This window comes from Geotrypetes seraphini, chromosome 3 (assembly GCF_902459505.1).
Source record: "Geotrypetes seraphini chromosome 3, aGeoSer1.1, whole genome shotgun sequence".
NCBI classification, from domain to species: Eukaryota; Metazoa; Chordata; class Amphibia; order Gymnophiona; family Dermophiidae; genus Geotrypetes; species Geotrypetes seraphini.
The window spans coordinates 334991245-335016086 of NC_047086.1; the positions used below are offsets into that span (position 1 = coordinate 334991245).

Here is a 24842-nt window from a genome sequence, read left to right on the forward strand (position 1 = left end):
GTAGAAAGGAGGGCAGATATCCCCTGACCTAGAAAAAGACCTTTTGGACATGGGAGGGGTCAGCAAAGTGATGGACTGGCCACCCAGACATGGCAACAGAGTAATGTGGCACCTTATAGGGCACTGCTGTGAACTTCACAAAAAGAGTGCCACATAAACATCTTACCACAACTCCCTTATAGGTCATGATGAGCCTCCCCAAATTAACCTAAAACCTACTATACCCACCTGTCTACCACCCCAATAGACCTTATGGTTGCACCTATATGGCAATACAGTAGGCTTCTGGAGGGTTTTGGTGGGTCTTCCTCTCTATGGTTCACTAGCCCACCCCCCTAGACTAGTTAAGCCACCTCTGTGCAGTTCTACTAGGTTTTCCTGTGCCAGGTGCTGATGTTCTGGAGGTAGGTATGTACTTTTTTATTCCGATTTTAATTGCGGGGGGGAGGGGGGGTGTCAGTGATCACTGGGGGGAGGGGGAGGAGGGTCTGTACTTTGTTCCTGCAGTGGTTATCTGGTCACTTTGGATATCTTCTGGGCACTTAGATCTGTTTTTAAATCGCCTAAATCACAATATATAAATTCTGTCTAGGCCGTCTCGTTAAACTTTCGATTATCACTGCAGGACGACTAAGGGCCAGATTCACTAAACTCCCCTACCAATCTGATCTGTGGCTGGAGGGTTGATTCACGACGTGTCCTCATGCAAATGGGGACAATCGGAATCAGGCCCCCAACCGACTGCATGGATTGCTGAATAGCGATCCCGACGCATGCGCAGACCATCTATAGATGGTCTGCACATGCTTACAGAGCAGCAACCTTTTTTTAAACTTTTTTTTACTTTGCGAGCCTGTGGTTTTAACCCGCTTTAAACCTGCAGGTTAAAACTATGGGCTCGCAGTGCAGGGAAGGCAAGGAGAGTCAGGGCAGAAGCAGAGCGGCAATCGGGGCAGAGAGCAGGAGAGTCGGGATTAGAGAGCAGGAGATGCAGTCGGAAAGGACGTGAGCGACTGGTCCGCAGCAGTCGCTTGTTTCTTGATTGGCTAGCCCAGTCGGTATTCCAGTTTTTTGTTAGTGAATCGCTGCCTGCCTACTTTACATGTCGCTTTCCCTCATTCTCATGAGTGGATCGGATCGTAGGATGATCGGCCACGAAGTTAGTGAATCAGGTCGGAGGAAAATCGGGCCGCAAACTGGTCAGGACACGATCGATGTCCTTAGTGAATCCATCCCTAAGTCTAGGTCGGCCCACATCCCGCCACCTCCTGTCCTAACCACTCCTTCAAAAACACTCCTTTTCACTCTGGTCGCATAGCAGCAGTAAAAATGCCTAAGTTGCTTTTAGATACGTCTAAAACCCGTTTCGATTATTGGCACTTGAACGACCTGTCTTTTTGATCATCCAAGTGTCCATTTAGGCAGGTTTTCAGACATACTATATTTCATTTCGATTATGAGCCCCAAACTAAGCCAATAGAAAAAAGAGGTAAGACCTGACAGACAGGAAGCAAGACGTGAGACAGGTAGGGGCATTCACAAGAGCCATGATGTGAAATGAGACCTAAAATGAAGGGGAGACAAAAGTGGGAATTAATATAAATTATGAACTTTTAGAGGACAAGCAGAACCCAAATAATGGGAAAAGAGGTATGAGAAGAGCTGAAACACTAAGAAGCTCTAGGCATGCACGTCATTGAACTCAGACAGCTAAGGATTGGACAGGGAGCTCTGCCTCCTTTTTTTAAGACTGAAATGCTGTTGGGCAAGCGGGACCAATAGACTGCAGCGGGAGGCGGGAGCAGTAAATGCAGCTATCGGAACTCTACATTGAGGAAGAGTTCCGCTCTGATGTCTGGGCAGTGCAGGAAAGCATAGAGGGAGTGCTCTAACACCCACACAACACCCACCGAGCTGGCGCTTATGATTCCCAGCCCAAGGCTCCTGGCCAGAGAAAGAGCGTGAGCTGCGCTGGTGGGTGCCAGGCAGAGACTATAAGCGCCGTCGCCGTTTCAACCCGCACGCGACCCTCCCGCGGACATGGAAGGTAAGAGCTCGGTCTGTGCGATTATACAGTGTTTCTTTATGCATGTGTGCGCGCGGCAGGAGGGGGGGGGGGCGGTCTGCGCCTCGCGCAGCCTATGGCAATACCACTGTGCCGCTCGGAGGGTCCCTGCCGGGGAGGATGGCGTGGAACCTTCTCGGTACGGAAAAAGCTTCAAGTGCTCGCGCTACCCTCTTGCCTCGGCCGCCTCCTGCGATGCTCTGGTAACCCGGAGGAAGAATGTGGAGAGCCCTTAAGTTTCCCGAAACTCTGAAAGGCTGCTTGCTAGGGCACCCAGGAGTCGACGGGGCCGCGTTATCTGTATGCCACAGCTGCCAAGGGAAACGTTTCAGCCTGGTCCTGGTTTATAAATTTACATCCCAGCGTGATATCTGCAGTCCCCGATGCTATGTGTGTCCCATAAGCTGTCAAAATTCCAGAACTGGACTCAGATTTTACCTCCTGGAACTGACAGGCTGTAGTGGACGCTCTTTGGAAGCAGTTTAAAGACTAGAGTGCTCCTACACTGAGTTTAGGGAAAACTGGACTAAAAAAAAAAAAAAAAAAAATTGCCCAAGCATATTAGACGTTATTGGACAGGTTTAATTTGGTATAAACACACTCTCACTGGCGTTGATCTCTGCAGTGCTTGTGGATTTTCTTTAAGAGATAGCTAGTTGTTTTTTTTTTTTTTTTGTTCTGCATTGTGTATAATATAATTTAAGGGGGAAGGGAATAGTGGTGTTTCTGTTTTTCGCACTTCCTCCTGGTGATCTCCCATAACAGTAGAAGGTCATAGGCTTCACTAGGTTCCTTATTTTTCTCTGGCACTCATTTTAATATTTACTTTAGTTATTTCAACTATCATCTTGGTCCATGAAACAAGATGTGGGCTTTTTGTAGTGCTGCTTATGAGCTGCTCACTAGTTGCACCCACAGGGTTATAATCAAAGCGTTGTTTTTTGGTGTTTTTTTTTAAACATATTTTAGACAGGTATTTATTTTGTACCTGGAGCAATGAAGTGTTAAGTGACTTGTCTAGAGCCACAATGAGCTGCAGTGAATGGTGGGGTCCTTTTACAAAGCTGTGATAAGAATTGGCCTTAGCATGCCCTTTCTTGGGTCTTCCCTGCATGCTAAGGCCATTTATTTTTACTACAGCCATAAAAATACCCTTTTTTCCCCAATTATTTTTGTTGATGGATGTGATTTGATTGTTAACCGGCCAGACAATTGTTTGATGGTCGGGATATTAAAAATCAATAAACTTGGAAACTTGGAAACTTGGTGATAGAAAAACTCTAAACCCGCACATGTTTGAGTGATATGAACAAAAAATATATCAATGAGAGACAAACTAGGAAGTATTGAATCAAATACCCTATTTTACAAGTAAACATTTGATGGTGATTTATGCCAGAAATTGAAATTTGGGGGCTTTATTGTGTCGTACATCTAAGGAGAATTTTGACACAGTTGTAAGGATGGATATCGGACATCATCAACCTTGTCAATATTGTTCAGTAGACTTAACACCTTGGGCATTTATAGATCCTGTTCAAATAAAAGTTATGTTAGAATACATTATGTCAATCATATAATGTAATACAGTATATGTATTAGTTTGGCCTTGTGGGTTATGCTAAGTGGGACAGACCTCTCAGAAGTTAAGCATTAGAATGATTGAACATCAGAGTTACCTGAAGTCTAAGAAAACAGCAGTCCCTTTGGTTACTCATTGCATGGAAAAGGGACACAGTTTTTTAATATGCTCAAATGCACAGTTGTGGAGCAGCTGATTGCCGGCATGCGGAGAGGTGATAAGGGCAGATGCTTACGTCAAAAAGAACAGTGGATTTTCAAATTAAACACTGTTTTACCTGTGAGGTTTAAGTTTAATGGTGGAGTAGCAGACCTTTTTTTTATTGGGGTGGTTTAGAATGGTTTTGTCGCTGGAGTGATGATGTCATCATAACATGCCGTTTAAGTATGGCAGTGGAAGATGGGTCATTAGTCACACTGAGGCGTTGAGCTTCAAGCTGGATGAAGTTTTTGAAGATAATTTTCCCCTGAAGCAGCTTTTCTAATAAGCGAAACAGAGAGTACCTCTGTCGGATTTTGTTTTCAGCAAGAAATGGCAATTGTGGCTTGAAAAGCAACTTATGAAGATTTGTTGGTGGTGTGAAGGAAACAGCAATTTCAGAAAAGTGCGGGTATTTAAACATTTGATTCAGTATTCCCTAGCATTGACTCTCATTGCTTTATTTTTTGATCAGATCACTCAAACCATGTATGGGTTTAGAGCAGTGTATCGCAAACTAGTGTGCCTTCTGAGATTTATGCTGAGGAGCAGGAGAGACGCCAGCTGACTGCCTACAGGATGTGCCTCTTGCAGCAGGAATAACACGTTCCATCCCTTTAAAAAAAATTAGGAGAAAATAATTAGTACATGGTTACCATGTGCAGTTGTATAAACTAATGTGGAATGCTTTAGCGCATCCCACATTGGGATTTTTGGTTGTTCTTTTTTTTTTTTTTTTTTTTTTGCATTAAGCACATATTAGTTCTTTAATACAGCTTAGTAAATGTACATTATGTTGGTGTTTGTCTTACTTTAAGCCTCCAAGCGGCACAAGTGCTGTCAAACCACAAAGTCCAATTTGGTAACAGAATGCTAACCAATAGTTCCATACAGCTCATTTTTAGTTATGGTATAACAACTGCAGTTTTAAAACTAATACCATCAAGTAGGTTTGTTAATAAAGATGCTCCGTTTAGGACATGCAGCATCTTATCCACAGACACACCAAGTCACAAATTTAGGCTTCTTCTCTAACTTGCATGCCTATTGCCTTGATCTCATGCATTGACTTTCCACTGGTAATTTGGCATTTCTCTTTTTACTTTCCTTCCACTACTTCCCTAGCCTGGCATCTCTCACTTTCTATGCTCCCTGTCCCCTTGGTTTTCCAAATTTACTTGTGCCAGTAGTGCAGCAGAGACATGACTTTCAACTGGCATGTGGCCCTGTTTTTTGCCTCTTCCAGTCTGCTCTGATGCTACCTCCAGTTTCTGAGGTGGGGCAAGGCAGAGGGAAGATGCCAGGCCAGCTGGAAGTGATTTTGGAAGATAGAGAGCGTGAGGGATGCTGGGCCAGGGAAGTAGTGGAAGAAAACAGAGAGAGGGAGGGGGGAGGAAGGAGAGAAGGAGAGGTGAGGGGGGAGAGTAAGAGATGCTAGGAAGGAAGAGGGGGAGGTGCTGGACAGAAGAGAAAGAGAAAAACACCTTCCAGAACCCTGGGAAGGGGGACAAAATAGAGGGAAGAGAGAGGTAGAGTTCCTGGCCTGGGGAAGAGACAGGAGGGGAGGGAGAGTTGCATGCACATTAGCGAAAGATAAGGACATAGAAAAATTATATTGGACAAGGCACAAATAGGGATACAGATATGGGAGGTGCTCAGCATAGTGGGAGGATATGGGCAGGGCCACAGGGGCGATGATGCTTAGGGCAGATAGGGAGGCAGAGAAAAGATGGATGATATACATGGAGAGAGAAAAAAAAAAAAAATGACAAATAGACAAAGAAACCCTGTCAAGACAGTTAAAAGATAGAGGAAAGGAAAGCAGAAACCAGAGATTAGTTCCAAATGTTAAGGAAAATAGTGACCAGACAACAAAGGTAGAAAAAATAATTTTTATTTTCTTTTTATTTAAGTTTTGGGTATGTACTCATACATCTGCCAGAACTGGTTTTGGACATGGCTGGGACCTGGGAAATAAACCAACAGCTTCAGAAGGGCTACTTTGGGGGTCTCTGTATCCATCTGTGTTAAGTGGGATGGATTTCTTTTTTTAAAATTTTGTTTTTTACATTACATTACATTACATTTGTGATTTCTATTCCGCCTGTGCCTTGCGGTTCTAAGCGGATTACAGTTAAAAGAGATCAGGACATTACCGAGAGAATTACATTACAACGATTTAAGTAAATTACATGTTGTGGTATAGAAATACAAGTATAAGATATCTGGATTTATCGATAGAATAACTTGACAGGGTTCAAGTAGTTACAAGGTTCAGTGGGAAAAACAATATAGGCAACTGAAGAAAGATACCTAACTTTGAAGGAATCAGTTAAGTGGATACCTAAGGGAGATGCTTATTTCCTTAGCAAAGCAGCAGATGAATCCAGAGACCAATGGGATAGCTCACTTCTACCAGCAGGTGGAGATAGAGAAACTGATTAACAGGTGTACTTATTTGCTGGCACTCCTCCTGTCTCATCAGTATTCTCTATCTCCAAGCAGGTGGAAGTCGCTATTCAACTAGCTCCTGGATTCTGGCTGTGGCTGGAACTTTATTACCTCCTGTTGAGATTTTCTCTTCAGTGAGACTGCCATTCTGTTTCTCCTGTTGAGTTTTTTCTCTTCAGTGAGACAGGGGTGTCCGGCTAATCGGTGCCGGCTTTAGAGGTTACACTTGGGCCCCCCCTTGTCCCTGCCTCACCCTCCCTCCAATGATAGAGGGTCTGCCCTGGTCCCTATTTTTCTTCTTTCCCATTTAAAAAAAAAAAAAAAAAAAAAAAAAAAATGGGGCCTACACAGCTGACTTTTTTGCCCTGCTCGTGCTGGGCAGCAGGTGTTGCCGGCATCTACCGGCACTATCCAGTAGATTGTGAGTATGTGTTTTATTCTACTGGTCTCTGAGCTTTGTGGTTGTGTGAGAGCTGTGGGTTCTTGACTATGGCAGTTTTGTTTTGTGGTGGAATATGTTTTGGTATGAGCTTGCTTCAGTGAGGTAGGTGGCCTCTGTATTCCTGCGCATAACTAAGGAGCGCTTCTTTTTCTTACCCTAGCGCTTGTGCTGTGGGGTTGGTAGTTTCTGGGACATTGTTTCTTGATACTGCCACGACCCGTGGGTAAATGTAACTGTGTGGCTCTCGATATGGCCGCGAATTGTGAGGGCGGCTCCGGGTGTGTTATACATTATCTGAACTGGAGCTGAATCGTTCTATAGCGCGGGTGGTGCGAGCTTGTGCTCCCCTACTGTTGGGAGCCATGCGCCTTTTCCCCTTTCCTCCCCGAGGTGTGTTTTGCATTTTTTATATGCTTCGGTTATGGGCTCCGAGCCGGTGTGAGCGGCAATGTTCTAGGAGCCGGCCTATTTTGGCGCGAAACAGTCCGAGTTTGGGTCGCCAGCACTGCAATACTCGGGGAGTTATTCTGGGTGGCTGCCTTTCTCAGCGCAGGCCTCGCCGTCTGCTTTGCGGAGCGGTGTGCTGCGGTTTTGGCTATGAGCTCCCGGTCTGTTTTGTACAGCGCTGTTGGGGGAGCCAGCCGGTTTTGATTCTGGCAGGAAAGTGCCCGCGCTTGGGCCCCCAGCGCCGCGAGGTTCATTGACTCATGTCCTACAGCTAACTTAAGCGTGTACCGCGGCTTATTTTTGTTTGAAATCAGCTGTGCCCCGTATTGCAGTGCTCCATTTGCTGTGGTGTTGTCCACATGCTTCTCTTAACAAGAAAAAAAAAAAAAAAAGAGGTTGTTATTGGGGGCTGTCCATTTATATACCTAGGCACTTCCACATTAAGTTTCTGCCCTGAGTTTGGCTGCCTACGCTTGGTTTTGCTGCCTTATGGGTTAGCGAACAGCAAGGTGGAGTAGGTGTCAAGGGCGTGCCAGTGTATCATTCGTGTGGTTCATTTCTTCACTCGGGGTTCCGATAACGTGCGGCGATGTAGGAGGTTTCCTTAGGCCTTCTGCCTGGGTGCTGCGTCCGCCTGCTTGGGCTCTTGACTTGTTTCTGCGGGGTAGTTGCAGGAATTCCGAGTGGAGGGTCTCTCTTGAGGCCTGATGGTTCTTTTCTTCTTGCTGTGGGCCAGCTTGTCTGTGAAAACCTAGTGGCGCAAGGGTTGTGTGCTGGGTTAGTAACAAGGAGCTGAGGTTCAAGCCCCAGCTAAGGAGTAGAGCTGATATGGCTCCAAAAGAAGAGGCGAAGGTTCAAGTCTATTTAAAAAAAAAAAAAAAAAGCTAGACGGCCTTCCGCTCTAGAAGCATGGTCTAGTGGCGGCTGATCCCTAAGGGCAAGATCCTCTGCTTGCGAGGTCGTAGGGTAGCTGGCACTGTATGCCCAATGAATTCTCCCCTTCCGCTCTCTTTTGGAGTGGAAACCTGGTCTGTTTTCGGCCAGGTACAGCTCGTTTCTCTGGAGAGGCGTATGCTGCTTCTGGATTACGCCTGGTGCGCCTTGTCTTTCCTTTGCTTGCGTAAAGCTCAGGCAGGTTGCTGAATGTCCTCATGCTCCCCTTCACATCGCAAGACGGTGTTCTTTTTCCAGGTTGACAGTTTTCTCATGAAGGAGTAGTCGCTTTACTGTCATGTCAGGGAGCTGTGAACTTTTTTCAGGATGCTTGCACCTTTGCATCCTCCTCTCGTTTCCAGAGTCTCTCTGTTTTGCGTTTCTCTTTGAAGTGTGGCTGGTCCTCGGGACAGTTCTTGTAGTTCTTAGGGTACCACTTATTAGTGGGTGGCCAAGATGGGGGCTTTGGGCAGGCTGGATTCCATTCGGCTGCATTAGTTTCTCAGGGTTACCCATTTCTGCAGTCAACCTGGGAAGATATTTACATTTTCTCTATGGACTCTGAGTCTGCACTAGGTTGGCCTGCCTCTCTCGGAGCAGCGCTTTCGGTTTGGGGCACATTCCATTTCACCTACCCAAGGGTTCGGTGGCACTGCCAGGCGATTTGTCTGATTTATGCTTGACTGCCTGCTTGATTCGGACGACTTCCAGTCGGGTCTTTTGACTGACACGAAGCGGGTGGTTTCTTTTCCTCAATTCTTTACATGCGCATCTTCATATTTGCAGTGCTCTTTTTTCCTATACTAGTTATAGGTATATCGGGTTGAGGCGGTTATTCTTATAGGAGAGACTTGTAATTCTTTCCAGAGCCTTGAGTGTGGAGTCTCGATCTCAGATTGGCGTTCTTCGCTTACCATGGCTAAGAGTATGGGATTCTGTTCAGGTTCTAGCATCCATATTGCTGACCCCTCTGGGAACCTCGGCTTGCTTTCCCTTCTAACGCTCAGCAGCCGCTTTTATTCCAGTGGTTCTCGGTATCTCTGGGCTCCTATTAGTTGCTAGGCTTCTCCTGCATAGCTTTGTATGATTTAGGGGCTCAGAAAGATTGTCTTTCCAGGGCATGCCTCGGTCTTTCCTGGACTAGCTTATGACCACCGACTATTCTGGACTGTCGGGTTGGGGGGCTCGGTGGCTTCCATCCTCAGCTTCAGGAGTCTGGTCTTCAGAGGCGACTAAGTTCTGGTTCCTTCTTCTACTCTTGAGCATGGTCAGGCTTCCTTTCTGGAGCTTCAGACCATTCTTCCGGAATGCCGCTGAGGGCCCTTTCAGTCAGTATTATGATGGGGGTGTTTCTCTGCAGCTTGGGCAGTAGGTGATGTACTCAGTTGCCAGGTACAGTGGTTGTTCTACTTCGATGGGTGGACCCTCATCTTTCTATTCGGTTGACCGATCATTTTTCAGGTCAGGAAAAGAGTTTGGTTAGTCTTTCTCTCTGCGAAATCTGAGCATAGCTCATTTATTGGATGTTACTGTGTACAGCACTGCGTACGCTCTAGAAGTGTAGACGTTAGTTATAGTGATATCTTCTACATCCTGGTTATTGGGAATTTTGGCTCAGGTGTTCCACTTTTCTTGTGGTGGAAATAAGATCTCCTGGAACTTGACCTCATGGCCTCGTCTCACAATTCCATGCTTCCTAGCTTCTTAGGCGGGCACAGGAAGTGGGAGTTAAAGGGGGTAACAGTGTGGCTTCTTTCTTACAGCCATACCACCCTGAATGTGCCCGATCCCGTCTGATCTCAGAAGCCAACCAGGATAGGGCCTGTTTAGTACCTGGATGGGTGACCACCTGGGAATACCAGGTGCTGTAGGCTTGAAAAAAAAAAAAAAAAAAAAAAATCCTCTGGTTTCTCTTTTTCACTGTTTTCCCCTGGCTGATGATAGCTTGGATTTGCCATCTCAAGCTCGCTTTAGGGGCACAGTATTGGTACAATCTCTGGCTTGGCTGCGCTATGTGGATCTGTTGAGCCTTTCGACAGCCGGACTAAGAAGTTTCCTTTTATCTCCGACTTTGCTCTCCTTGATTGAGATCAACATGGATATTCATACTACTTTGGTATTACGACCTAGCTTTTGAGCAGTCTTGACTGGCGTGTGACGGTAATGCGAAGCAGGTTGTTTCTTCTCTTATCCAGGCGCTACAGACGTCTTCTCCTGTGGCTTCTGCTTCCTTTTGGAGGTGTTTCCTTTCTTGAATACTTCTCAACAGTTGCACCCTTCCTGAGTTCCTTTTTAGCACAGGTATATTGCCGATGGCATAGCGTTCAATTCCCTTCAGCTTCAATTACCATTCTTGGCTTGTTACAGGAACTAGGTATATGGCCCTTCGCTGACTTCTCAGCTTCCTGTAGTTCAGTTCCTAAAGAGAAGGCGGTATATTCATGCACCTCTTAGAAAGCCCGGTTTGGTGTAATTCATTCACGTACTTCTTCTAAGTTACCGATGGCTTCATTTTAGCCTTGTCCTTTGGGGCTCTAAAGAGCTGTGCGGTTGTCCATGGGATTCCTTGTGGTCATGGCTTCAGCTTTGCAGTTGCGATGTTGCAGGCCTTGTTCAACGGGGATTCCTATTCCTTATTTCCGTCATATGGGGTGTCAGTTCGGATGGTACCACTATTTCTTTCTAGGGGGTGTCATCCTTTCTTTTACATCATGCTCGCTTTTCCTTCCTTCTTCCTGGAAGGAGATAGTGGAAGCAGTACTTTTATTCACTGCATTTTTTGAAACGTATGTAGCGTTCTCCGCGAGATCGGTTTCTAACAACTGTTAGTGGTTTATATCTCCTTTTTGGGATTCTTCAAGGAACGCCTCAGGCGTATGGCGGCATCCGATGCCTACCTCGCTCAATGGTCCAGGAGGACATTCTTTATACTTGCCTGCTGGCAGGGGAGCGGGTGGCGATTGAACTTCATGACCATTCCGCTGGAGCGATGGCTGCTTCTTGGGCTCGGCCCAGAGGGGTTGTGCCTTGGAGGAGATTTGTCTCACGGCTAACTGGTCTTCCGAGAGTACCTTCTCTCCGCGTCTCTGCATGGATGTGCGGGCACATGCGATAGGGTTTTTTTGATGCTTCGGTCGTTGCGAAGGCGGCGTTTGCTTCCCACCCAAATTAAGGATTGCTTTGCTACATCCCATTGGTCTCTGGATTCATCTGCTGCTTTGCTAAGGAAGGTAAAATTATGTTCTTACCTGTTAATTTTCTTTCCTTTAGAAGCAGCAGATGAATCCAGAGCCCCACCCTTTCTGGTATCTGGTTGTCAGTTTTTCGTGTACGGCTTTTAGTGATTGGGTGTTGTTCATGATTGTATTCTGTATCGTTGCTGTTCGCGAGGTGTTCTGGGAAAGAAGTTTTTTACATGCTATACCTACTGATGGTTAAATGTGCTTGGGCAAGGAGCTATACTGATGAGACAGGAGGAGTGCCAGCAAATAAGTACACCTGTTAATCAGTTTCTCTATCTCCACCTGCTGGTAGAAGTGAGCTATCCCATTGGTCTCTGGATTCATCTGCTGCTTCTAAAGGAAAGAAAATTAACAGGTAAGAACATAATTTTACCTTAGGAGAAGGTTAAATGGATACCTAAGGAAGATGCTTATTTAGGAGTTTGGATATTTTTCGTAAATGAGGTTCAAGGGGATGACTAGTGTGTTATTTGCTGGGGAGAGTGCATGTGCGATTGGGGAGGGGAATATTAAATAAGGACGTTTTAAAGCCAAAAATAAGTGCAACATATTTTACAGACAATTTACACTTTAACAGCACTTAAATTCAGTCAATTATCTTCTATAACAAATACATATATCACCCCCTCTCCATTTCTTTGACTGAGCTACTTAATTCTGTGAACACCTTAATGGTGAAGAAATCTGCTGCAATGTTGATATTAAAGATTATAATTACACAGTAAGCATTAAAAGTTTGTGAAACATAGTGGTGATTCAAAGGTAGAGATTTGACGGTAGAAATTTATCAGATTTATGCAGACCAAGAAGAAATTTTCTTCATACTTTTGTAAAGTTTTCTCAAAGCACTGCTGTCTTATTTTGATACTTTTTCAGACTAGTAAATGCCATACCCTAATTGGAACCTATATGTAGATCTCGTCTTTTTGCATTGGTTAGTGAAATGTGATGGTTTTTTCTGACTTACTGCTCTATACATGTCTGTAGCTGTTCTGTGCACTGATACATTCAGAATGTTGTTAATCAAAGTGCTTTTGAACAGGGGAAGTTGACTGTGATGTCACATGATACAAAAAAACAGGAAGTGTCTAACAAGTGACTAGCTGGGTTATTTAACACTGTGCAAGTGTCATAAATATTAGGGAGAACAGCGTCCAATTTTCTTGTAAAGGGGTGGGCAACTTCTGTCCTCAAAGGCTACAACCCAATCAGATTTTAAGGATTTCCCCAGTGAATATTCATGATATCTATATGCATGCACTGTCTCCATTGTATGCAAATAAATCTCATGCATATTTATTGTGGAAATCCTTAGGGTTGTGGCCCTCAAGGATTGAGTTTGCCCATCCCTGTTCTAGTATGTCATGGATGGCAGCTATAGTAAATCACTCTCTGCTATCCTAGTGAGAATATTTTTGTATTTGATCATTTGTAGCAGTTAATGATGTACGGACCAGGAAGCTACATGAGAGAAGAAAATTCAGAAACTTTTCAGTAGGGTATTGCTAGCAAGAGCAATGTCAGAATGCGCACACACATTTTTACCACTGGTTCCCAAATCTAACCTGGCTAGCTGGGGTTTCCTTAGGACTTTAGGATATCTGCAATAAATACGAGTTAGATTTTCATGGACTGGCTTTTAATGTAAATATTAAAACTATGGGCTCCTTTTACTAAGGTGCGCTAGCATTTTTAGCGCTTGATAACCAAGCGCTAAATGAAAAATATTAACGCAAGCTCTATGGAGGCATTAGCGTTTAGCGCATGCGATATTGTAATGCGCGCTAAAACCGCTAGCGTGTCTTAGTAAAAGGAGCCCTATGTGATGTTGCTAGATCAGCCAAGACCTGATACCAGTGTGACAGAGATTCAAGAGATGCAAATGGATTACTGGTTCTTATGTGAGAGACTTTTTTTTTCCAGTTGTTCTACATTGCTTTGTTCCTACATTTCCTCTTTTCCTTCAAATGTATTTTATTTCATGTCTTTTCACACTTAGGCAAGACTAGGTGATTGCCTAGGGCAGCAGCTTCTTTTTTCTTAACCCATTCCTTAGAGCACACCAGCCTATTGGGTTTTCAGGATACCTATAATGAATTTGCATGAGGGATATTTGCATACCAAGCAGGCAATGAATGCAAATCTCTCTCATGGATATTCATTGTGGTTACCTGAAACCAGACTGGCTGGATAAGCCATGAGGGACTGAGTTGAGAGGCAATGCAATGCATGTAGATCCTAACAGCCGTATCAACTCAAAGACCATCCGCACAAAGTTTTACTCTGGCCTTTTTTTTTGTAGGATGTTTGTGTGATGATTATAATTGGTTTAATTAATTATCAGTCTTTTGGTGGGTGCTGCAAGTTAGGGTCATGAAACCTAATTGAGAGGTAGGGGATGTAAGGCTGCTGGTTTATATAGGGTGGCCTCTACCCTTGCACTAGCTCTGAGTGTGTAATTTTTTTTATTAAGTCCTGTCATGTTCCTTATGTTTGTGTGTGTTTTAACAACTTCCCTTCCTTCTGCTCTTCATTGCATCCTGTTATGTTTGTGGTTTATGGTATCAATGTGGTGGTACCTGTAAAGCGAGGCACAGCAAGGTCTCAATTTCCTTACATTCAAAATGTCCAAGTAAGAGAAGCTTATTTTGTAACCTCTAATATCTCCTTAGAAAAGTGGCTTGTATAGCGTTTTGGTGCAGTGGTAGCAACTGTACTTGGATACATTTGCATTAAGGAACCTGCCTCCTCAGTCACCTCTTAGCTGATTTCCTTTCCTATATCTTATCTTTTACTCCCTATGTAGCCTCTCACTTCCTTGCCTTCAAGGGCATCAAAAGCCAAAATTATAATGAAGGAAAATTTAACACACACTGTAGCAGTATGCCAAAACGCAGTGCTAAGTTTCAGTGTACAGTAAATCAGTGGCATTGCACAACAGCATTAAACAATGTGTTATCAGTAAGAACCACATAATGTACAGCTCTTTGCTAAATGGTAAGTAAAATAGCTCCTTTCCTGTCTGTGCTTTAGCAGGGATTTATTAACATGCTAACAGGAAGTAAAACATTAAAGTAAACAGGTTTGCCGGACTCTCTGATCCCTGCCTCCACCCCTACTACCATATCTCAAAAATGTCCTGGTGGGCCCTAGACTCCCCACCACTCCTCTCCACCTAATCACCTGAGGATATCTTGTGAAAGGCACCCTGGGTTAGAGAGCCTTCCATAATGGACTGGACCCCTTGATTTCCCATCCCCTCCCTTATTTGGGAAGTGTCACCTTATTTGGCAGACTGAGCCTTAGTGGTGTGCTGCAGAATACCACTAAGGGTCAAGTGCCATCATTTTGGAAGATAACGAGCACCTGAGGCAGGAGCAAATGGGCTTCTTTTCTGCCTCCCAATTTTTACAGGTAGGTGGGTGGCGAGCTATCAGGAATGTTGGATAATCTGCCTCAGATCAGTGGTGTAGTGAGGGAAGTTTGCGCCTGGGGCAGAGGCTGCTGGCATTGATGTGCTGTTTGCCCCCTCCCAATGTAGTCTTCCCCACCCCCTACCATTCTATGTGATGCACACCCTCCCCTTCCTTATGTCTTCAATTCTTCACCAGCAGCATCACCTACCAGCAGCAGGTAGGAGATGCTGCTTGTTGCCAATGAAGATTTGAAAGATAGGTGCTCATCCATAGTGCTGTAACTGCTTTCAGATGAGTAAATTTCCTGGGCTGAAAATTATCCCCTTCATCCCTTAATGGCTAAAAGTATGTACCCAGGTTTTACAGTACATACCCAGATTGTACTTCTAAGTGCATGGAAATTTAAGTCAGAAGGGGAAGAGGGTAGGGAGAAACAGTTTGTTTCTCTCTGGTTAATAGCTTTGTGGGAACTGGCAGAAAATTTCTCTAAGCAGCTGGCTACTTCTGTGCATATGCTCAGGGGATCAGCGTCCCAGAAGACTGAGGGGAAATTTCTATTTGTCCTATTTACTCTTCTTTTACCTGATGGGGCTCTCAAATGGTTAGGGGAGACACCTGCACACTGGAGGAAGGGAAAGATATTGGATTCTGAAATCTCTGCTTTATAATTTTCAGCTGCAATCCCATTGTCCCTGTGGACTTCATTGGGAGAGTCTTTTTATATGATGCTATCCTTGCCAGTGAAACACACAGAAGTACATACTCGTGGAGTGAGAGAGACCCGCACAGTTAGAGAGAGACACATACAGAGATGGAGATTTGCTACCCTGTTTAGCTCTCATTTTTGAAAATGCATCTGAGCATCCTGAGGGCTGATTGGTTTACTCAGTTCCCAAGAACCTATCAAACACCGGGGGCGGGAGCTTGCCACTGTTGGGGAGCACTTAGTTTTTCTGCCCTTGGCTTCTTCTTCATAGCAGTGCTCGGCATCAGTTTATGGCATTAAAACTACAAGTGAGAGAACCTTCACTTGGATGACATTAATGCCTAGTGCTTTTTTATCTTAGTGTCCTCTTCTTTGGTTTCTGCTTTTCCTCTAAAAGTTCATTCTTTTGTAATTTATTTCCTACTTTGTCTCCTTTTCATTCTAGGTCTTATTTCTCATGGCCATTCTCCTGAATATCACTCTCCTTCTCGCATCTTGTCAGATCTTATTTCCTCTTGCTCCTATTGGCTTTCTATTCCTGTTGTATTGATTGCTTGGAAATACGTCTATTTTACTCAATCTTTAGCCTCATTTTTCCTTGTTCACATTTCACTGGCACACAGATGGTCATGCAAGGGTAACACAAAGTACCTTGCCATCCATAGAGGTGCAGGGAAGCTTTCAAAGACTGTCTCAGTCTCAGCATTACTGCTCTCGCCAGCAGAGAGGTTGCTGCAGTAGCAGTACTTGCACTGCCTGCCTCCATCTCCCTCCCTGGGAATTGAGCAGATTACCTCCAGCCACTCTGGATGCACAGGAATCCCTTGATTTGATTCTGTACCTATTTATTTCAATTTTATATCCTGTCCTCCTCAGAGAGCTCAGAACAGGTTACATGGTAACAAACAAGGTACAGAAGACTTACGACAATACGGCTACAGTGAAATGCGTCTAGCTCGACTATTCTATCTAAAGCTATGCATTATTCTCTAAAATTCCAACCTTGAGCTTCCTCTGCACAATCGTAGGCGACCGAGTTATAGAATGTCTTATGTAAGGGTAGTATACACAGCAGGAATGTTAGCAAAATGGACAAAAACCTTGCCCTATGTACACATTTTTTACTACTTTTCCACCTGTGACTTTTTTCACAAAACATTATAGGATAGATATTCAGCCCAAGGCGCTCAGCATTTTGCCTACCACTGCCAGCATCTGCATGGAATTTCCAGGTATATGCAGGCAGTGAAAACATAGCCAGTTTAGTAGCTAAGGTGAATTGCATAAAGACAGGACAGTGTTTTATGCAGTCCTATTTATGCAATTACCATAGCCTCTTAAATGCTTACCTGGCTAAGTGTCGACACTGCCCCAGGAACACCCACATGACTCAAGAGAATAGTTAAGCTCTGGGATGCGTTGCCAGAGGATGTGGTAAGAGCGGATAGTGTAGCTGGTTTTAAGAAAGGTTTAGACAAGTTCCTGGAGGAAAGACACGAGGGAAGCCACTGCTTGCCCTGTATCGGTAGCATGGAATATTGCTACACCTTGGGTTTTGGCCAGGTACTAGTTACCTGGATTGGCCACTGTGAGACCGGGCTACTGGTCTTGATGGACCATTGGTCTGACCCAGCAAGGCTATTCTTATGTTCTTAGGTTTTCTAACTTGAGCATTTTCCAAAGCGTTGTCTGGTTAAGTGCTGCTGAATATACCTAGTTAGCCCTGGACAATGACTTAAACAGCCAGATGTTTCTGGTCATTTAAGTGCTTTGAATATCTACCCTTATGTAATAGAAATAAATCAAGAGCTTATTTAAGAACATAGCTGTGGAGGGTCTGTACTGGAGACTCTCGGTGGTTGTTCCCCCCCATATGTATTGAAAGATTCTTCTTTGCAAGTTTGCTGTGGGAGCAGTCTAGAATCGGATACTTAAGTGGAAAAGGTACTAAACTAATCTGTGCCATATCCTCCCAGTACATAAGGAAGTTACTTCAGAATGGGGTTATGGCAATATGAATTCATCTGCATTTGTTGTGCTCACTAGCATACTGCAGCATTTAAAAGAAAAATTCCAGTATATTGTTCTTTGTGTACTGGCTCTTGAAAGCCACTCTATAAAGAGAAATAAAAGCATGAATAAAAAAAATCTTCAGCAAGATTATATTTTACTTCCTTGAACATGTCAATGTGTATAACTAATACCTTCTTTGATAAGTACAGTTGTCGACACAATGAACATATAGGCTTAGGTGCTTCTTCTAAACACCCTGTTTCCTGCTAGAAACATAGAAAGTGACGGCAGAAAAGGGCCACGGCCCACCAAGTCTGCGACTCCTGAGTGACTGACATTGTCGTCACAGTAACAATTAATATTGCTCCAGGCTTTTAGAGCAGGGGTGTCAAAGTCGGTCCTCGAGGGCCGCAATCCAGTCGGGTTTTCAGGATTTCCCCAATGAATATGCATGAGATTTATTAGTATACAATGAAAGCAGTGCATGCAAATAGATCTCATGCATATTCATTGGGGAAATCCTGAAAACCCGACTGGATTGCGGCCCTCGAGGACCGACTTTGACACACCCCTGTTTTAGAGGAATGCATTTGTCCAGAATCATAAATATTAATGCTGCTTGGATTAAAACTTACCACCAAACTATCCATTCAGTTACCTATGTGGTCTCAAATGCTCCCGTGCTATGACATCTTTACAAAGACTACAAAGGGCCTGTCAAAGCAAGGAAATGCAAGACAGCATTTACCTGATCTCCTTGCCATGGCTACTGTAAAACATCTTGAATGGTTTACTTGCAACACCACTTTTCACATGTTAATCCGCTTTTATCTGTTGCAGTCCACTCACACCTGGACTTATCTGCCAGCTTCTTTTTCATAAGTAATGCCCTGATTTCTGTCTAATGTTTAGAGATGAGCCATCAAGCGTTGACTCTGCGTTCTGGATTTTTAGCCATTTATTCTGGCTGAGGTGTTTTCAGATTTTGGCTGAGAGATCAACAGGTCCTTGTTAATCCATGGTACAAAATACTTTTTATTTTTTTTTTTAGAGTAACAAGTCCATTTCTCTTACTCTTGAATCATTTGGACAAATGTGACCATCTCTGGGAAAAAGGTGACTAAAGTAGCAGATCCGAAATATTGAGGATAACCAATTTTATTTTTCATGTCATTGGTCCATAAGCAATCGGCATGTTGCATGCTTGAACTTCTGCAACTTATTTTCACATAAAAAGATGGGGGTTTGCGTTGCTGTATTACACAATGCTCTAATTTATTAAAACCTGGTGGGGTTTTTTTTGTTTGTTTCTGGTGACTTTAGTCATCTTTTCTCAGAGATATATTCCCCTTCTATTTTTTTATTTTTATTTTTTTGTTGAGATTTGTCCAATTTTTATGATGAAATTTCTGGTTAACTCATTCATAGAGATATTTATACCTGACTATACACTAGAAGGGTAATTTTATAACATAAAATGTAGGTTAACAAGGCATGCAGGCATCTGTCTTATAGACACTTAGGTGCTTGTGCATCTTTATAAATGCTAGAACAAATCTTGAAGAAATCATACCTAGAATGAGGAAGCAGACACTGTGCCTGCCCAATGCAGGTATAAATGTAAACAAATATAAATGCAAAATAACCTCCAGTTCCTCCATTGGATTTGATATTTGGGTATAAATGTAAATACACACAATTCTGCATCTGGTATGTATTTTTATAAAAGGAACATAAGAATTGCCATATTGAGTCAGACTAATGGCAAACTAATGGCCCAGTATCCTGTTTCCACAATGGTCAATCCAGGTCACAAGTACCTGACAAATAGGAGCAACATTCCATGCTACCAATCCCAGGACAAGCAGTGGCTTCCCCCATATCTGTCTCAATAGCAGACTATGGACTTTTCCTCCAAGACTTTGGGCTCCTTTTACTAAGGTGCGCTAGCGTTTTTAGCGCACGCAGGAAATTACCGCGTGCTACGCTTCTAGATCTAATGCCAGCTCAATAGTGTGCGCTATTCCATGCGTTAAAGCCCTAACACAGCTTAATAAAAGGAGCCCTTTGTCTACACCTTTTTTTAAAACCAGCTACCTTAACCTCCTATTACCACATACTCTTGCAACATGTTCCAGAGCTTAACTATCCTAAGTGTGAAAAAAAATTTCCTCTTATTTATTTATTTAAAAATGTATATACCGCATAAAAACTATACGGTTTACAAAATTACATGCATACATATTAAAAATACTAAAACATGTTTCAATAGAACAAACACAATAAAACATTAATTAACAGTATCATTATTAAAACATTTTTTCAAATTCATCCTACAAGATGGTAAGACAAAATCCCATAAAAACATATACAGGACGGTAAGGCTTCAGCAGCAAATAGCATTAGCACATGAAGGCATTGACAAATAATTGTGTTTTCAACATTTTCTTAAACTTCAGTCTCCCATCACAGAATTGCAGAATACCAGGCAGCGCATTCCAAAGCTTGGCACCTGCTACAGAAATAATTTTTGCCCCTATCTTAACATGAGAGACTAACATCTTACCCTCCAAATTCAACTTCAAAACCATTTTCAGATCTCAAATGTTTTCTGGATTGATAGATTTAAAAAAAAAAAACTCCTTTAGTGCCATTGGAGAAACATGATATAAGATTTGCTGTATGATTGAAAGAATCTTAAACTTCATAGGTAACCAATGCAATTGTTTCAACACTGGGGTTTTACAAGTATTTCTCTATAACTTCATTGAGTGTCCCCTAGTGTTTGTAATTTTTGGTGGAATAAAAAAATCGATTCACATGTACTCGTTCGACACCACTCAAGATTCTGTAAACTTCAATCATATCTTCCCTCAGCCTTTTCCCTTTTCCAAGCTGAAGAGCCCTAACCTCTTTAATTTTTTCTCATACAAGAGGAGTTCCATCCCCTTTATCATCTCAGTCGATCTTTGAACCTTTTTCTAATTCTGCCTGGTTTTTTTTTTGTTTTTTTTTTTGAGATATGGCAATCAGAATTGAATGCAATACTCAAGGTGAGGTCGTACCATGGAATGATACGGATGCATTATATCAGTCTTATTTTTATTTACCAGCCCTTTTCTAATAAATCCTAGCATCTGGTTTGCTTTTTCAGCTTCCACTGCACACTAAGCAGAAGGTTTCAGCATATTGTCTACAATGACACCTAGATGTTTTTTCAAGGGTGCTGACCCCCAAGGTGGACCCTAGCATCTGGTAATTATGATTTAGGTTATTCTTCCCAATGTGCATCACCTTGAATTTGTCAACATTAAATTTCATCTGCCATTTGGATGCCCAGTCTTCCAATTTCCTAAGATCTGTCTGCAATTTTTCACAGTCCGCATGTGTTTTAACAACTTTGAACAGCTTAGTGTCATCTGCAAATTTAAAAGACCCATGTAAAGTCTGATTCCATCCATTACTTGCCCAAACTCTGCCCTTGAGTCCACCTGTTGAGCATGACCTGTTTTATAAGAGCCATTTACACATGTTAAATAGTGTTTTATGCATGAAAATTGGTTTTAATTGTTGTTTATTTTCATAAACTGTGCAAATAAACATGATTACGGGACAATCTCAAAACATAACAGCATTGGTAGCAAAGCATAGCAATCGTATGGTTTTCCTTCTCCCCTAGTTCCTTTTCTCCATATCATTCACCTTCTCCCTCCCAACTATTCCTGCAGGGTGGAGAAGTAGCCTAAAGGTTAGTGCAGCTGAGCTCATTATAGCCCCTTATAATCATGAGCAAGTCACTTAACCCTCTATTCTAGTGCAAAAGGCATATGAGTCTTGAACCAGTTGGTTAGTCTCCTTTAGTCGCAAGTTGTGTAGAAAGTATCATCTACATTTTTTTTTCTCTCTTAGCTCCACCTCCTGCATCCTTGGTTAGTACTGTAGCTCCTCTGTTTTTTACCTTCTACATCCATATTTATCATCCGCCCCCCCCCCCCCTCTGAATTGCTTAAATAAGTAAATGTTCCTTTGGTAATTGCTTTGACATTCATAGGGATTTAATGGGCTTTGGAGTTTTAGCTGTGTAGCAACTGCTACTATGGCTTTGTAAAAGTTAGGGTAAGTTTTTAACATTTTCCTATAATGATCAAAAGCTACAAATGCTTCTATTATAGGGCCCAGTTTTCTCTCCAAACTAGCAACCTGAAAAGCCAACATCTTTTCCAAATATTTCAATTTAGAGCAGCCCCTTACAGAAGGAAACAAACAAAAAAAAAATTGCAGAAAAATGTATAAGGTGTCTCGATATCTTGAAAGCAAATTGATCATGAAAATAGATTGTAAAGTGACTTATAACAAAAATGGCCAAATTTGAAAACAGTCCTGGCCTTTGTTGGAAGTCAGTGTAGTTTATGAAAATAAGGAGTAATGTGATCCTTTTTTTTTTTTTTAATTAAAAATCAGTCCTACTGCGGAGTTCTGAATTAACTGTGTTTTGAAATTTTTTTGTAGACCGGCAAAATAGACTATTACAATAGTCCAAGCTAGCCTGGAAGTTACTTATATGTGGTGGTCTTACAGTTTGTGATGTATTGATGTTTTATTGGTATGATCATTTATGTATGTTTTTTTATTGTAATCCACTTAGGTTGTATGTGAAATAGAAGTTTTTAAAATAGACTGCACCAATACTAAAATATAGACTGCACCAATAATTGAAAAGCATAGTCATGAAAAAAACCCTTAATGAACGAAATTTCCATAGTACAGAGAAACCCTTTTTTACTACAGCATTCACTTGTGCTCACATAGTAAGATTTCTGTCCAAGAGGACTCCTAATATTTATAAAGTAGAAAGAATAGGATATTGTACCCCATTTAATGACAAACAATCCTCAGTAAGATTAATTGGAGTGGCAAAGAAAAATTTTAGCTTTATATATTCAAATTTAGTTTAAATTTAAACTCCCTTGTCCGCTCCTCGACAACCAATATCACCCTTAAGATTTCCTTGCAATATTTTGAGGGAACCAGCGCATAGAAATGATGACAGTTATGTCATCTGTATAGTTAAACAATTTAACCCCCAAAACTGATAGCCTGGTGCCTAAAGAGGATAAATAAATATTAAAAAGCAGAGGGGTGACCCTTGTGGGACTCCACAAGGGTTGCTCCAAGGTTGAGAAAGTGTATTATCAAATAATACCTGGTAAAAATGTGAGCACAAGAAATCATGAAGCCATTGTAAAACACGGCCAGTAATTCCCTTGGAATCCAAGCATTGAAATAATATGCTATGATCAAGGTCAAAGGCACAGCTAAGATCGTACTGTAAGATTAAAGCCTCCAAACCCCTACTAAAGAGTGCATATATGTGGTCCAATAGAGATGCCGCATTGTTTTGTTTTGTTTTTTTCCTTTATTTATTTATATTCTTTTACAAGTTGAATAAACAATATTTGAAAGGAAATACAATGATTTAAAAAGAAAAACTAATAATAAAATAATTCCACACTAGTAATGAGATTTTGAATCCATGAAATTCCACATTATCAGTCCTATAAAATAGACGAAGAATAGCATCCTTATCTTGAAGAAAGACAAAAGTTACCAATAAAGTGGCTCTAAGTAAAATTTAGAGCATAAGAACATAAGACTTGCCACTGCTGAGTCAGACCAGTGGTCCATCATGTCCAGCAGTCCGCTCATGCGGCGGCCCTCTGGTCTAAGACCAGCACCCTAACTGAGACTAGCCCTACCAGCGCACATCCTCTTGAGATGTCTCTAACATACCAGTGAGATCCAATTCTCCTGGTGGTGTTTCTCCTTTTTCTTCATCCACTTTTGGAAGATTAAGATAATATAACTTTTGTAATGGTGGCATATTATTTTCTGGAAATTTCAAAACTGATTTCAAGAAAGAGTGGAATAAACCTCTAGGTGATTGAAATTTGGAGACAGGAAAATTTAGGAGTCTCGAGTTCAAATTCCTGTTTGCATTCTCCAAATTTTCTATTTTCCTAGTGAGCAAAGCCTTTTCTTTCAAATGTAAATTAGTGGATACTTTTACTTCTGCCACGGTTTTCTCTAATTTGTCCATTCTAATAGACTGGTGTTGGAATTTCTCATCAAAAGTTTTAAATTGAGAGTTAGAATTTTGAACTGAGGAAACAAACTAGGAGCATACCTTATGCAAGGATTTCAAGGCGCTCCAGATCGCTTCCATGTCAGCCGCCGGTGGTCTAATCAGAGGAGCTAGGGAAGATATTCCTGGAGGCTCCACGAAAGATTCCGCCTCTCCAGTCTCTGCTTCACTCCGAATTCCGCATCCTCTGGGCACAAATGCTGGCTGTGAAGAAGTCAGCAAGCTATAATCCTCATCCGGGGTCAGAGGCGAAACCTGCAGCGAAACCAGACATCAACTCTGGCGCTTCCTGAGGTGCTGAAGGCGTCCCCGACATCGTCCCAGGGCGCGGAGGAACACCAGGTCCCAAAGGGCTGAGCGATACTTCGCCCTCCAAGACCGAGATCTGCCCACCTCGGTCAGCAAAAACGCCCTGTCCAGCTGTTTGCTGCGTCAGGGAGGTGGAAGAGGAGGCAGGAAGAACGCTCCTCTGCTTACCCCTGCGCTTAGACATATTACACAAGGAGAAAGGGTAAGTTTCCGACAGAAAATTGTAGAAATTGCCAACAAAGTGTAGGAGCCACCCAACAGTGTGACTCACTCCGTTGTCATCTTGTACATGTTTCGGCCAAGATGGCTTGCCTCAGGAGTCTTAAAATTCTCGTAGTTGACATGAATAAATTGATCCACAAAAGGAACATACACTCGAATCATAGATGGCTAAATAAATGATATCGCATTTAATTTCTGAAATGGATACTGGAGCCAAGTAAATTCCGTCCGCGTTCTAGAATGATTTGAGTATGTTCTTTAGTGGATCAATTTATTCATATCAACTATGAGACTTTTAAGACTCCTGAGGCAGGCCATCTTGGCCGAAACATGTACATGTCGAGTCATTGAGTTTCTTTTGGATGAATTAAAGTACATTTTTACAATACATTCGAGTTCACCAGTCTGTATAGGACACTTCCACTTCTTGTCTTGCAGTCTCACTTAGGATCCCATTTACAAAGTCACTGTGGTGATGCTGCTGCAGTAAATTCACTGTAGCACATAGGAATTAAATGGGGGCTTCAGTGGATTTACCATGGCAGCATCGCTACCGTGGCTTTGTAAAAGGGGCCTTTAAAGGGCTCCTCATCCTGTACACACTAGGAAAGTTCCAATGTCAATTGATTAAGACTGTAGCTATAGGTAAAAAAAAGACTTTGGTGTTCATTAAA

General features: G+C 42.5%; 1 protein-coding gene and 1 non-coding gene across 3 annotated transcripts in view; both read left to right on the forward strand.

The window, feature by feature from the left end:
* Positions 1 to 1755: 1755 nt before the first annotated feature.
* The window catches only part of REL (REL proto-oncogene, NF-kB subunit), a 111992-nt gene continuing 88905 nt past the window's right edge, over positions 1756 to 24842 (forward strand). For both annotated transcript variants that reach the window (XM_033938620.1, XM_033938621.1), the window contains exon 1: positions 1756 to 2047. In XM_033938620.1, coding sequence (XP_033794511.1) covers positions 2041 to 2047 — 7 coding nt within the window. In that variant the 5' untranslated portion in view covers positions 1756 to 2040. The remainder of the gene's footprint in view (positions 2048 to 24842) is intronic.
* LOC117358351 lies at positions 9874 to 9992 on the forward strand. Its single transcript, XR_004539046.1, has one exon. It is a non-coding gene; the product is annotated as a 5S ribosomal RNA (ribosomal RNA).